The sequence below is a fragment of the Mesoplodon bidens genome (assembly GCF_964165515.1).
Source record: "Mesoplodon bidens genome assembly, chromosome: 4".
Classification (NCBI taxonomy): Eukaryota; Metazoa; Chordata; class Mammalia; order Artiodactyla; family Ziphiidae; genus Mesoplodon; species Mesoplodon bidens.
The window spans coordinates 141,492,719-141,507,992 of record NC_138160.1 but is presented as its reverse complement, the minus strand read 5'-3'; the positions used below and the strand labels follow the sequence as shown (position 1 = coordinate 141,507,992).

Below are 15,274 nucleotides of genomic sequence, written 5' to 3'. Positions count from 1 at the left end.
ACCCCAGTCGGGGAAGATCACACATGCCGCGGAGCGGCTGGGCCTGTGAGCCATGGCCGCTGGGCCTGTGCGTCCAGAGCCTGTGCTCCACAACGGGAGAGGCCACAGCAGTGAGAAGCCCACGTACCGCAAAAATAAATAAATAAATAAATAAATAAATAAAGTAAGCAAAAATTAATGCACAGAAATCTCTTGCATTCCTATACACTAATGATGAAAAATCTGAAAGAGAAATTAAGAAAACACTCCCATTTACCACTGCAACAAAAAGAATAAAATACCTAGGAATAAACCTACCTAAGGAGACAAAACACCTGTGCGCAGAAAACTATAAGACACTGATGAAAGAAATTAAACATGATACAAACAGATGGAGAGATATACCATGTCCTTGGATTCGAATAATCAACATTGTGAAAATGACTATACTACCCAAAGCAATCTACAGATTCAGTGCAATCCCTATCAAACTACCAATGGTATTTTTCGCAGAATTAGAACAAAAAAATTCACAATTTGTATGGAAACACAAAGGACCCCGAATAGCCAAAGCGATCTTGAGAAAGAAAAATGGAGCTGGAGGAATCAGGCTCCCAGACTTCAGACTATACTACAAACTACAGTAATCAAGACAGTATGGCCCTGGCACAAAAACTGAAATATAGATCAATGGAACAGGATAGAAAGCCCAGAGATAAACCCATGCACATATGGCCACCTTATCTTTGATAAAGGAGGTAAGAATATACAATGGAGAAAAGACAGCCTCTTCAATAAGTGGTTCTGGGAAAACTGGACAGCTATATGTAAAAGAATGAAATTAGAACACTCCCTAACACCATACACAAAAATAAACTCAAAATGGATTAAAGACCTAAACGTAAGGCCAGACACTATAAAGCTCTTAGAGGAAAACATAGGCTGAACCCTCTATGACATAAATCACAGCAAGATCCTTTTTCACCCACCTCCTAGAAAAAGGGAAATAAAAACAAAAATAAACAAATGGGACCTAATGAAACTTAAAAGCTTTTGCACAGCAAAGCAAACCATTAACAAGATGAAAAGACAACCCTCAGAATGGGAGAAAATATTGGCAAATGAAGCAACTAACAAAGGATTAATCTACAAAGTATACATCAGCTCATGCAGCTCAATTCAAAAAAACAAACAACCCAATCCAAAAAATGGGCAGAAGAACTAAACAGACATTTCTCCATAGAAGATATACAGATTGCCAACAAACACATGAAAGGATGCTCAACATCACTAATCATTAGAAAAATGCAAATCAAAACTACAATGAGGTATCACCTCACACAGGTCAGAATTCCATCAACAAAAAGTCTACAAACAATAAATGCTGGAGAGGGTGTGGAGAAAAGGGAACACTCTTGCACTGCTGGTGGGAATGTGAATTGGTACAGCCACTATAGAGAACAGTATGGAGGTTCCTTAAAAAACTAAAAATAGATACCATATGACCCAGCAATCCTACTACTGGGCATATACCCTGAGAAAACCATAATTCAAAAAAAGTCATGTACCACAGTGTTCACTGCAGCACTATTTACAATAGCCAGGACATGGAAGCAACCTAAGTGTCCATCAACAGATGAATGGATGAAGATGTGGCACATATATACAATGGAATATTACTGAGCCATAAAAGGAAACGAAATTGAGTTATTTGTAGTGAGGTGGGTGGACCTGGAAACTGTCATACAGAGTGAAGTAAGTCAGAAAGAGAAAAAAAATGCCTTATGCTAGGGCTTCCCTGGTGGCGCAGTGGTTGAGAGTCCGCCTGCCGATGCAGGGGACACGGATTCGTGCCCCGGTCTGGGAAGATCCCACATGCCGCGGAGCGGCTAGGCCCGTAAGCCATGGCCGCTGAGCCTGCGCATCCGGAGCCTGTGCTCCGCAACGGGAGAGACCACAACAGTGAGAGACCCGCGTACCGCAAAAAAAAAAAAAAAAAAAAAAAAAAAATGCCGTATGCTAAAACATATATATGGAATCTAAAAAAATAAAATGGTTCTGAAGAACCTAGGGGCAGGACAGGAATAAAGACGCAGACGTAGAGAATGCACTTGAGGACACAGTGAGGGGGAAGGGTAATATGGGACGAAGTGAGAGAGTGGCATGGACATATATACACTACCAAATGTGAAATAGATAGCCAGTGGGAAGCAGCCACATTTGTGACCACCTAGAGGGGTGGGATAGAGAGGGTGGGAGGGAGACGCAAGAGGGAGGTGATATGGGGATATATGTATACGTATAGCTGATTCACTTTGTGGTACAGCAGAGACTAACACACCACTGTAAAGCAATTATACTCCAATAAAGATGTTAAAAAATTATTCTGTAGTAACCTACATGGGAAAAGAATCTGAAAAAGAATGGTTATATCAATGTATATGTATAACTGAATCACCTTGCTGTGCACCTGAAATTAACACAACATTGTAAATCAACTATACTCCAATATAAAATAAAAATTAAAATAAAAAAGAACTAAAGAAAAATGTAAGCAACTCAGTAGAAATACCACAAACTGAAATTTAACAGAGAGGAAAATAAATATCTAAAAATACTATCAACCATTTAATAATGAGACACACGTCAATTAATGAAATCATTTTTACACCCATTAGACTGTCAGTATTCTTGGAAATGTGTTGGTGGTGATATGGATCTCCAGTACTTTCCAATGTATGTATAAATTTTTTCAAAAGAAAGCTTTTTGGAACTACCCAAAGAAGAATCAGTACTCTCTTATACCCAATATTTCCATCCCGATTACAGAACGCTCTCATTTACACCAGACACATATAAGAGACTATTCAAAAAGATTTATTCATGACACCAGAAAACTAATTACAAAGGAACAAAATTTCCATCAGTGTTACAAAGAACACATATTTTGAAAAGGTACCACGTGTAACATAAAAGTCCAGAGTATTGGAAATGAGTTCGTTTCTGCTACAACCAACAACGTGATTGAACCTCGAAAGTACAGTAAAGAAAAGAACAGCCAGGAAACAAAATGCACACTTTAAGATTAATCCTCTAACAGGCTAGGAAAGAGGCAAATGTAAAAATCGAACAGGAATATATACATGAGTGATAAGTCAATGGCATTTAATCATATTTCCTGTTTCACAGGGCAAATATGATCAAATACTGGAAATTTCATAGAAGTAAAACTAAAAGAAGAACTTCAAAGAAATGATAAGTACACAATTCAGGAGAACGTTTGCCACTCGAAGGGACAGAGTGATATGAGTGGGAGACCTGTTAGATGGGTTCTACGGTGATGGCATTGCTCTATTTTTAACCCCTGTATAAATATATGTGTTTTTATTAGGTTACTCTTGCAGAACTACACATAGAGTTTAAGCACTACTTTGTATATGATACTTTAACAAGTAAAATTGAGGAAAGACCCTTCCATATTTCTAATTATAAATAAATTCTCCCGTATTCTTTTAATATTGAAGTCATGCATCTTGACTTCATAGGCCATCAGAATCTCCCATAGTACTTATTAAAAATGTTCATTTCTCACATGTCTCCATAGAGATTCAAAGTCAGTAGTTCTTGGGTGAGGTTTGGAAACCTGTCTTATGTGCAAAGGCCTCATGCGATTAAAATCTGTAAACATCAACGGAGGAAGCTCTCCACTAGATGGTACCAGAATTCCCAGGTGGGAGCTGTTTCCTAGTTGTGGTGCTGAAAATAAAGCAACCACTACTAAGCTCCAATGACAACCAGAAGGCTCTCCAGCAACTCCTTTGATTCTCCTTTGGGAATGTCACCTTGATACCCACAGAGATCATCCTGACTGATGACTTTACATTTTTGTGAATATGAGAAATGTGATTTACCTAATATTGCTAAATTTCCTTTTTTTGTCTTACATTAAATATCTCTTTCTCACAGTAACGTAGTCCTCCAAAGAATAACTTTCCTTATAAAGACACTTTAAAAAGTCTTTCATGAGAGCCCTAGAAGTGCAGACAATCTTTCTAAGACATCAATGATACAATTAATTTTATTCAGTGGTGTTTCTCTTTGTGGACTTCCCCAGAGATGAATAAGAATCATAGCAATATAAGATGACTCAGGACAAAAGTAAAAATTCTTATTTGTAAGAATAAGCCAATAAGAAAGTTTCAAAGCAAATAAGAGACCAGGAGAAGATTATGTATCTTTGCCCTGACTGCATATTTTATTGTATTACACAGATCAGAAAAAGAAGCTGATAAATACAACACAAAAGAAAACTAATTTAATTACTGAAGCAAGTGGTAAAAAAAATGTGAGACTTGTAATCACAAGTTATGATTATAGGCAAGGTATGGAACACAGTGATACTAGTTAATTTTATTGAGTACTTACTAGATGTCAGACACTGTCTGAGGTGTTTGTAATGTTTATGGGGGTGGACTTCCCAGCAAGAATTGCAGTGCATATAGTTAGTCTTAGGCTCTCATAATAAACATTTTCTCCACACCGAGGATGAGATTCAGATGGGGCATATGATCCTATTCATGGAGAAGAGAGTGAAGTGTATATATTTCGGATGACTCCATCTGTTGCTGCCATCTGGGTCCATGAGGGGAACCAGCGCCCAGGATAAAGATACCACATGGAGGAGTAAATGAATTTTGTTCTACATTTCCCACTTCTGAAGTCTTTGTAATGGAAGATAACATTGTTTTGGCATATCATCATCAGGGTTACTTTATCTTAGTAAAAATGAAAGCTTCATCACTGATCAAGATGAAATGTCTTGCAGTCATCTCAAACCACTGAGATAAAAACATATAGCAAATTCAGGGATCATAAAACTGAGTGTAGTGGATGCTGATGTTGCCATGCAAAGATACAGTTTATCCATGATGGGTGTCAGGAATTACTAAATTGGAATTTGCAAGAACAGCTCTCCCCATATCTCACAGTAGACCCTGGGGTGCAATTCACATGGCCCCAACCATGAGATCAGGCAGAATCAAGGCTCTTATGGCCACAGACTTATTTTGATCCTCTCCCTGACATATCCAACAATTTTCACTTTTCTTCTGATGTTCCAACATTAACAGTATAACACTTGCTTCTATCAACTTCTTAAGGGATGCACTTAGGAAACAAAGATTAGGGAATGGAACTTATTTTGAAACATCACTGAGCAGTAAAAACAGCAAGTTAGGTTTCAACCTCAAGTTAAAATTCACGTACCCATTATATTATCTAGTCATTTCAGAATAAGTTGGTGGTACGAGTCAGATTTTCAGATTTTCACTCAGCATTTTTGTCACTGATTCATTCTAGTAATGCCAGTACAAAACAGAAGACACAATCACAGAAGAGAAGGAGTCCTAATGATGAGTTTCCTCAAGGCTCCTTTCATGTTCCTATTCCTCAGGCTATAAATGAAGGGGTTCATCATTTGAGGGACAGCAATGTACATCATTGAAAGCACTGCAGTATTTCTGGAAGAGTTAGTAAGAGCAGAACTAATGTACACTCCAAAACCTGTCCCAAAGAATAAGGACACAACTGAGAGGTGAGAGCCACAGGTGGAAAAAGCTTTATACTTTCTACCCACTGATGGCATTCTCAAAACAGAGGACACTATTTGAGTATAAGAGAAAATGACTCCACACACAGGAATACCACCAAATATGCTAGTTGCCAAATATATCAGGATATTATTGATAAGGGTATCAGAACATGCAAGCTTGATGACCTGAACAACTTCACAGAAGAAGAGGGGGATTTCCAGATCTGTGCAGAGGTCAGCTGCAACAGCATCAGACTGTGAAGCAGGGCATCCACAATAAGAATGAACAGGGGGAGTAGTATTAGCAGACCACAGAGGTGGGAGTTCATGATGAGCGTGTACCTCAGTGGATGACAAATGGCCACATAGCGATCATAGGCCATTACTACAAGAAGACAATTTTCCAAACTAGCAAACACCAGGACAAAGAAGATCTGTGTAAGGCAGCCTGTGTAAGTGATGCTCTGATTCTGTGCTTGGATGTTCTCCAGGATCTTTGGGATTGTGGTGGTGCTGAAACAGATGTCAGTCAAGGACAGATTGGAGAGAAAGAAGTACATGGGAGTGTGGAGTTGGGAGTCAGAGATGACAACCTAGATGACGAGAAAGTTTCCCAGGACAGTGATCAGGTACACGGACAGGAGCAGTCTGAAGAAAGTGGTCTTCACTTTTGGATCCTCTGTCAGTCTCACGAGAAGAAATTCTGAAACATCTGTTTGGTTTCTGGGTTCCATATTGTTGATAAATCTGATGGAAAAGATGTGGTCCCCAGTCCAGCAGCAGGAGTATCACCAGAGGCAAACACCAGTTTGGGAAGGGAAGTAATGGAATGGAGGGATGCTTTCCATATGCTTGTTATTATGTTATTTGGAAAAAAGACCTGAAGTTAATAAAGTAGTGTGTCAACATTTGTTAATTCTCGAAAGGATCTAGGAATGGTCATTTTAAAAATTACACTATGCTGTTCTGATTATTTATAACATTTGGTAACTTTATTAGGAGAAACAGGTAGGCAGGCTGATGAGTCTAACTGGATTGCCACCTCCTTTCTCAGAGACCTCACAGCCTGGCAACAGAGATAACACAGAGCTGTTAAAAACAGAGAACTTGGGCTTCCCTGGTGGCGCAGTGGTTGAGAGTCCACCTGCCGATGCAGGGGACATGGGTTGGTGCCCCAGTCCGGGAAGATCCCATATGCTGCGGAGTGGCTAGGCCCGTGAGCCATGGCCGCTGAGCCTGCACGTCTGGAGCCTGTGCTCCGCAACGGGAGAGGTCACAACAGTGAGAGGCCCGCGTACCACAAAAAAAAAAAAAAAAAAAAAAAAAAACAGATAACTGGAAGATACAGTAAAACTGCCCAGGCCTCCTCCCCGAAACCACTACAAAAAGGAATTTAAATGCCCGCAAAGTTGAAAACAATCCCCATGTTTGTAAATGAGCATATTCCTGCTGAGAAAGAAAATAGTCTTTGACATTGTGGAGAGAGAGTAGGAGACTGACAGAATGGGAGCTCTTTGGGGATTTCAGGAAAGGTACGAGGGAATATGTCAAGATAGGAGACAGGCATGAGGCAAATGAATGCCTTGGTTCTAATCATTTTATGCATGTCCTTTCCACAGTTTCCCCTGGATAAACTTGTAGTAAAACACCTGCCCTGATTTCCAAACATTAACAAAGGGGCATTTTGCTACCTGGATGACTTCACTGTGCAATGATGGAATCTTTCCTAGAGATACAGTGATGCATCTCTGCTAGATGTTCAGTGATGGAGACTACAGTTCTATAAGAGGAGAGGGACTGAGTGAAGCTCCAGGCTCCTGGGCAAAAGGGCTTATCTCCAGGAGGAGGTACAGGTGTGCTGTTTCTTTACCGGGGAAGTGCTGTTGAGTGTGGTTTTCACAATTTGTAGTCTCTGTACCTCTGGAGGACCAATATCCAAAGCTCCTCATTAGCCAAACAATTTCATCATCATTCTGATGCCAGTGCAGTGCAAATCCTTAAAGGCCAAGAAGATATAATGGAAAAATTCAGGGTGGTTGATTCCCTGATGCTGTGAAGCCAGGTGTTCATCATTCACTGCTCCACCTCTTTCTGTTCACATGTATTTCACATACAATGCAAATGTGGACACACCAATCTTCTCTAACTGGACTCTAGTATTCTTTTTTTAGATACAACCAATGGCATATCTATGCAATCAATGATATCAGGAAGCCTGGTTATAATTGTAGGTTATGAAGTTATTTGTTTATTTATTTATTCACTCATTCATTTCAGCCATATAAGAAGGAATGAAATTCTGACACATTACAACATGTATAAACCCTAAAAACATTATGCTCTGTGAAATAAGCCAGACAAAAAAGGACAAATATTGTATGATTTCAGTTATAAGGTACGTAGAATAGGCAACTTCATACGGGCAGAAAGTAGACTGGTGGCTACAGGGGAGAGGGTGAGAAGGATTGATTTTTGAGAGTGCTGGTATATATTAAAAGTTGTTTATTTCTGTACTGAGTAATCAAAGCACATTGATATTGATGGAGTGAATAAGGTCACATGTGGAGATATTTCATTGGAAGTTTATTTGCCCTGCTTTTTTCTTCATTATATTGAAAGAACAATGCTGAACTTTCATTCTTGAAAATTGTTTTAGTGGCTTTTTTTTTCTGTGTTAACTTTTTTATTAGTGGCTTATTATTATTATTATTTTTTGTGGTACGTGGGCCTCTCATTGTTGTGGCCTCTCCCGTTGTGGAGCACAGGCTCCGTATGCGCAGGCTCAGCGGCCATGGCTCACGGGCCCAGCCGCTCCATGGCATGTGGGATCTTCCCGGACCGGGGCATGAACTCGTGTCCCCTGCATCGGCAGGCGGACTCTCAACCACTGTGCCACCAGGGAAGCCCTAGTGGCTTATTTTTAGAGTGCTTAAATTCCTCAGTCTTTACCCTTTGGATTGTCTTAGTCTCTCAGGTGCTCAACTCCTCTGAGGTCATAAAACTATCTTTGTATATTGTCTTCCAAAATATTTAATCACTTTGACTTTTGCTTAACATTGGAATGATTTTTGTTTGTTTTTGTCTAGAGAGAACGATGTTATTTATCAGTTTCAATTCCCTTTTTTGAGTTTTTTAAATTGTGGTGAAATAGATATAAAATTTATCATTTCAGCCATTTAAAATGTTCAATTCCATGGCACTAAGAACACTCACAATGTTGTGGGACCACCACCATTATCCATTTCCTGAACTTTTTCACCACCCTGAACAGAAATTCTTTACGCATTCAACAATAACTCCGGGGAATACCCTGGCAGTCCAGTGATTAGGACTCAGCGCTTTCACTGCCTTGGCCTGGGTTCAATCCCTGGTCACAGAACTAAAATCCCACAAGCCATGATGTGCACGACCAAAAACAAACAAACAAAAAACAGTAACTCCGCATTTCATTCTTTTCTTAGAGCTTTCAAAAGGAGCCCAACACTTTGACTTTAGCCCAATGTAGCTGATTTCAGGCTTCTGACTTCCAGGACTGCAAAAGAATACATTTGTGTTGTTTTAGGATACTAAGCTTGTGGTGATGTGTCACAATGACAATAGGAAACTAATACAGGACATATGTCCCAAATCAGGCTGATAATAAAAACAATGTCTTTTGGGTGTCTCCTTGGAAAGATTCTTTCTGCACTGCAAAGAGACCTAAGGAGAGGCAGCTAGTTTTCTGTTTCTGGTTATTGTGTCTGTAATGTCCCTGCACAGCTATAGGCATTGATGACCATCATGGGAACAGCCTTAGGAAGAAGGCTTAGGCAGAATGAAATGCAGCACTGTGTTTCTGTGCCTAGACCTATCTGACCTCTGAAGTCATTGTTAGAAAAGATGATAAAGTGATCATTTATCATTTCCCTATGAGAGTTGAGACTTTTGCCTTATTATTACTGAAAGCATGCATGTATTCTCACTGAGAGAATTGAAGTGTCTCAAATCTTCCAAAATTTTAAATATAATTATGCCAATTTTGTAGATGAGGAAACTGAGCTTAGAGGGTTCAAGTAAACTGTCAAAGGTCGCATAGCTACTGTTTAGCAGAGGTAGGATTCAAATCCAGGTGGTCTGATTCCAAAATTCTCACCGCCCCCCAGAAATATAAAAATAAAATAAAAAAGAAACACCAAAAAATTTCTTTAATTAAAAACAAATTCTTGGGTTTCCCTGGTGGCGCAGTGGTTGAGAGTCCGCCTGCCGATGCAGGGGACATAGGTTCGTGCCTCAGTCCAGGAAGATCCCACATGCTGCGGAGCAGCTGGGCCCGTGAGCCACGGCCGCTGAGCGTGTGCGTCCGGAGCCTGTGCTCCACAACAGGAGAGGCCACAACAGTGAGAGGCCTGCGTACCGCAAAAAAAAAAAAGAAAAAAGAAATTCTCACCCTTAACCATCTGATATCTGGTCTTGGTGGTCAGACTTGCTGGACCTCTCCTTAATTTATTTCTCTGTGTTATATTCCAGCAGTGTAAGCCTAAAGCAACTGGAAATCAATGGAAAGATGATATTCTAGATATGAGTTTCCTCAAAGCCCCCATCATAGCCTTGTTCCTCAGACTACAGATAAAGGGGTTCACCATAGGGGTGACCACAGTGTACATCACTGATACTACTGCACCCTTCCTGGAGGAGTGAGTGGCTGCAGAACTAAAGTACACTCCAAAACCTGTCCCGTAAAACAAGGAAACAACTATTAAGTGTGACCCACAGATGGAAAATGCCTTATCCTTTCCACCAGCTGACGGGATTTTCAGGACAGAGGAGCCAATTTGAGTATAAGAGAAAATTATCCCAGAGAGAGGAACAACGCCCAACAGGCTGGTCACTAAATACACGAGGATATTATTGACGAGAGGATATCAGAACAGGCGAGCTTGAGAATATGAGCTAGTTCACAGAAAAATTGGGGAATTTTTAGTTCTGTGCAAAAGGACAGCCGCAGTGCCATCAAAGTGTGGAGCAGGGCATCCAGAACACTAACAAAGGAGATCAGAACCAGCAGCCTGCAGAGCTTGGGGTTCATGATGACATTGTACCTCAGTGAGTGACAGATGGCCACAAATTGATCATAGGCCATCATGACCAGAATTCCATTTTTCAATCCAGCAAAAGTCAGGACAAAGCAGATTTGGGTGAGGAATCCTGTGTAACTGGTGGATTTGCTCTGTGTCTGGATGTTCACTAGCATCTTTGGGATTGTGGTGGTGGTGAAACAGATGTCAATGAAAGACAGATTAGAGAGGAAGAAGTACATGGGAGTGTGGAGGTGGGAGTTATAGATACTGGCCAGGATGATGAGCATGTTACCAAGCACAGTGACCACGTATATGGACAGGAACAGGCAGAATGGGAGGGGCTGCAGTTCTGGATCCCCTGACAGTCCCAGAAGGAGGAATTCTGCAGTATCAGAGAGGTTGCATGGTTTCATGTTTTCAATGGGTCTGTTAGAAAGATGGTGACAAGAAAACAAAACTTCAGAGAAACTTCCTTAATCTTGTCCATATTTTGAAAGCAATCAGTTACAGGTCTTTTCTCCTGCTTCCTTCTCTCCCCTCTTCTTTCCTCTCCTTTTCTTGCTTTACATTCCCACAAAACTTCGCCCCACACCACCCCGTCCTGAGCTTTTATAGTCCATCTATTCTTTGTCAAGTAGGGGTATATACTCACAGGAAAATAGTCATGGAATGTTGTCTTCTCCCTTACGATGCCTCCAACCAAATAACTCCAGAATAAAATTATTAGGACTGTATTCTAGAATACAGTTTGGGAAAGTGAAGTCTGTGGACAAAATTCTGCCCCCTGCTTATTTCAGTAAATAAAGGTTTACTGAAACACAGCCATTCGTTTATGGTCTGTGGCAGCTTCCCCGCTACAATGTGAGTTGAGAATACTTGTGACAGAGACCGTATAGCCCACACAACCTAAAACATTTACTATTTAGCTCTTTACTGAAAAAAATGTGCCTACTTCTAGTCTAGAATCTTGAGTAAATTTAGGTTCAATTTTTGGCAAGCATCCTTAAATATATTCATGAGGAAGAACATATTGCCTATTTGTCTTCTTGTAATAATTATTGCCTGGATCTATTAATTCGCCAGGAGTTACAAAATGCAGGCATTTTAATTCTTTTTTCAGTTATTGGCTGAAATACTTCCATAACGAGGAAATTTCCCGAATTAAATAGGTGGATTTCTGGGAGTTCCCTGGTGGTCTAGTGGCTAAGATTCCACTCTCCCAACACAGGATGCCCGGGTTCAATCCCTGGTCAGGAAACTAGATCCCACATGCCGCAGCTAAAGATCCCGCACTGGCAATGAAGATCCCTCGTGCTGCAACTAAGACCTGGCGTAGTCAAATAACTAAATACATATTTTGTAAAAAAATAGATTGATTTCTTATAAGAAAGACAGAATACTTCTTGATTCCTGTGTTCATCTTCTTTTTTTTTTTTTTGCGGTACGCGGGCCTCTTACTGTTGTGGCCCCTCCCGTTGCGGAGCACAGGCTCCGGACACGCAGGCTCAGCGGCCATGGCTCACAGGCCCAGCCGCTCCGCGGCATGTGGGATCTTCCCGGACTGGGGCACGAACCCGTGTCCCCTGCATCGGCAGGCGGACTCCCAACCACTGCACCACCAGGGAAGCCCCTCATCACTTTTTTAAATAATTGGTTTTCAGCATTATCCAACGATGAACGTTATGTCATCATGAACTCCTGGATTTTAAACGCATTTGATATATTTCAAAATACTGCAGTTATTATTTATATTAATTCTCAAATTGTCCTATCTTTGGCCAGTGAAAATCTTCTCAGCTTGCCTCTGCAGTCCTTCTGAAATGAACCCAGCAGCCTCATATCTCCCTTAACTTTGACATGAAAGCTGTTCTTTGCCCATCATCTTGCAATAGATACATATATCAAATCATTATATTGTACACCTAAAATTAATACAATGTTCTATGTCAATTATATCTCAATTTTTAAAAAAGAAAGAAAATGCCAAGAGTAAGCTACAGGGACTTCCCTGGTGGTGCAGTGGTTAAGAATCCGCCTGCCAATGCAGGGGACAGGGGTTCGAGCCCTGGTCCGGGAAGATCCCACATGCCATGGGAGCTACTAAGCCCGTGCACAACTAGTGAGCCCGCACGCCGCAGCTACTGAAGCCCGCGTGCCTAGAGGCCGTGCTCTGCAGCAAGAGAAGCCACCACAATAAGCCTGAGCACTGCAACAAAGAGTAGCCCCCGCATGCCGCAACTAAAGAAAGCCCACGCACAGCAAAAAAAAAAAACCCAATGCAGCTAAAATAAAAATACTTGACCTATACCTACATTTCATACAACTTACAGTTGAAAAGGGAGGTTCACATGCCCATGTGCTCCAACACACATGTAAGTTTTCCTGTGACTGCACTGAGACCCTGCTTACTCTGTAAGCTCGTGGCTCTGGACTTCTGTCCTGGTGGTTTTCTTCTGAGCACCTAGCAGGCTCTGTAATGATGTCTGCCTTCATCACAATTTTTTAAAGGTGGCTGAAGCTAATATGGCAAAAGCTTGGCATTAATTCTGGAAGGTGGTTGCATGGCTGTTTATTTTACTGCTCACTGTGCAGTTCTCATGGTTTAAAATATTTTGTAATGTATTGTTTGGGGGTTTTCAAAGAAAGACTAAACAGTAGACTCAACATCCTCTCCCAGAGTCCTCAGAAGTAAGAAATAAGGACAAGACTTTATTGAGTTCTCTAAGGATGAAATCTGGAATGAGGACTGGAAAAATTGAGAAGCCAAACTCACGTCACTCCAGCCCCACTCACTACCAAATAAATGAGGGAAACCAGAGAATTGTAAAAACATCTGCCAGATTTCTGAAGGGGCTAATTCATACTCAGCTGGGGAAGGAGTCCCTTGGATTTAGAAGACAGAATAGGAGCCAGAAATGATGAAAGCTGATTGCAAATAGGATGAATGTGGAAAAGTAAATATATCAAGAATGTCAAAAACTTGTCATCTCACTTGTAATTCCACTGAACTTTATCTTACCTCTTGGATGTCCTCCAGATAGGCTGGTTAAAAAAATAAACTGTTCAATTTCTCCCTGCATTTATTGGGCACTTCAGATTACCTTGGAGCCATCAATATACTCATTCACCTTTCCTCTGGATATTGAAGGACGGGGATGGAAAATCTGTCCCCAGGAAGGGCAGATGGACCAAGTAAGGCAACTGGATGCTGGGCAAGAGGGATCATCTCAGAAGGAGACTCCAGTATGCTCTTTCCTGACCTGAGTAGGGCTGTTGAGTAGAGTGGTCACAGATAGACTATATGCAGTCTCTATGGCCCTGGGGGCTCAGTTTTCCAAGCTCCTCATTAGCCAAATGTGTACTGTCATTACTTCCCCCCAGGCAGCTCATATCCTTAAGGAGCACAGATGCTAGAAGGGAGAGCTCCTGCGTGGCTGACTTCCTGACCCTGAGAGGACAGACAGGTATGTGTCATTTTCTTCCCACGTTTCCTCTCACATCCAGGGTATTGCATTCTTGGATTCTCGGGTCTAACCTTAAGGGATCTGATGGCCTCCTCCTAAGACCAACTCCCAGCCTTCTCTGAGCCAGAGATTATCACTAAAGGACTAGGGAAGAGTGGTTTAAGTCCCCATAGGGACAGAGACTCACGGATGCAGGGAATGTATCATGGGATCATTGTCACACAGTCACTTAAGAAAATTTTCTCCTTTCTTAATTAAAGTACCTACATGAATGAAGTTAGTACTATTGTAGGAAAGAGGTAGCAAGGAAACCAATTTACTAGTTACTTAGGCAGGCTTTTCGAGGTTGCCTGAAAAATAGACATAAACCAACAATCTTAAAGAAAGCACAAAAAAGCACTAATCATAAAGGAAGTGACTGATAAACTGATTGCATTAATACCGAGAAACCCTGAGGGATATACAGCAACTCACTATTACTGCAACTTTTCTCTAAGTGTAAAAGTAGTTCAATATAAAATTTTAAAAATCAAAATATGGCACTCCATACTCATCAAAATGGCCAAACTGAAAAGACAATGTGAAATATTGGCAAGACTGGGAATGTAAATTGGTGCAACTACTTTGGAAAATTGTTTGGTAGTTTTGAATAAATATGACCATAGATATTGCACTCCTAAATACATACCCAACAAAATCATGTACAACTGTGAATCAAAAAACATGTACAATAATGTTTGTGGCAGAGCCATTTGTAAAATATCCCAGCTATAAACAGATAAAATGTTCAAAACAGTTGAATGATAAAGTGTGCATATTCATTCTATAGAAAACTATGCAACAATGAAAATAAACTCCTGCTAAATGCAACAGCAAAAATCAATCTCGAAAATGTAATGTTGAGCAGAAGAAGCCAGGCACAAATGATAACATACGGTATCAGGCACAGAGTGCACATAACCTTAAATACAATAAAAATCATTGAATTTTACACTTCGAATGGGTGAACTTTTGTGGTATGTGAATTATATCTCAATAAAGTTGTTTTTAAAATACATGACTCCAGGGAATTCCCTGGTAGTCCAGTGGTTAGGACTCAGCGCTCACTGCCAGGGCCCAGGTTCGATTCCTGGTCAGGGAACTAAGATTCCGCAAGCCTCGCAGCGTGGCCAAAAAAAAAAAAA

General features: G+C 40.7%; 2 protein-coding genes across 2 annotated transcripts; both read right to left on the bottom strand.

The window, feature by feature from the left end:
• Nucleotides 1-5,365: 5,365 nt before the first annotated feature.
• LOC308616272 (olfactory receptor 7G1-like) lies at nt 5,366-6,327 on the bottom strand (the record flags this gene model as incomplete). The annotated part of the gene is given in 3 exon segments (XM_081232531.1): nt 5,366-5,802; nt 5,805-6,162; nt 6,166-6,327. Coding segments are annotated over 3 exon segments (933 nt in total). The 5' UTR covers nt 6,304-6,327.
• Nucleotides 6,328-9,474: 3,147 nt separating this feature from the next.
• OR7G3 (olfactory receptor family 7 subfamily G member 3) lies at nt 9,475-11,039 on the bottom strand (the record flags this gene model as incomplete). Its single annotated transcript, XM_081232529.1, is given in 2 exon segments — nt 9,475-10,467; nt 10,470-11,039. Coding segments are annotated over 2 exon segments (936 nt in total). The 3' UTR covers nt 9,475-10,101.
• Between the last annotated feature and the right edge of the window lie 4,235 nt (nt 11,040-15,274).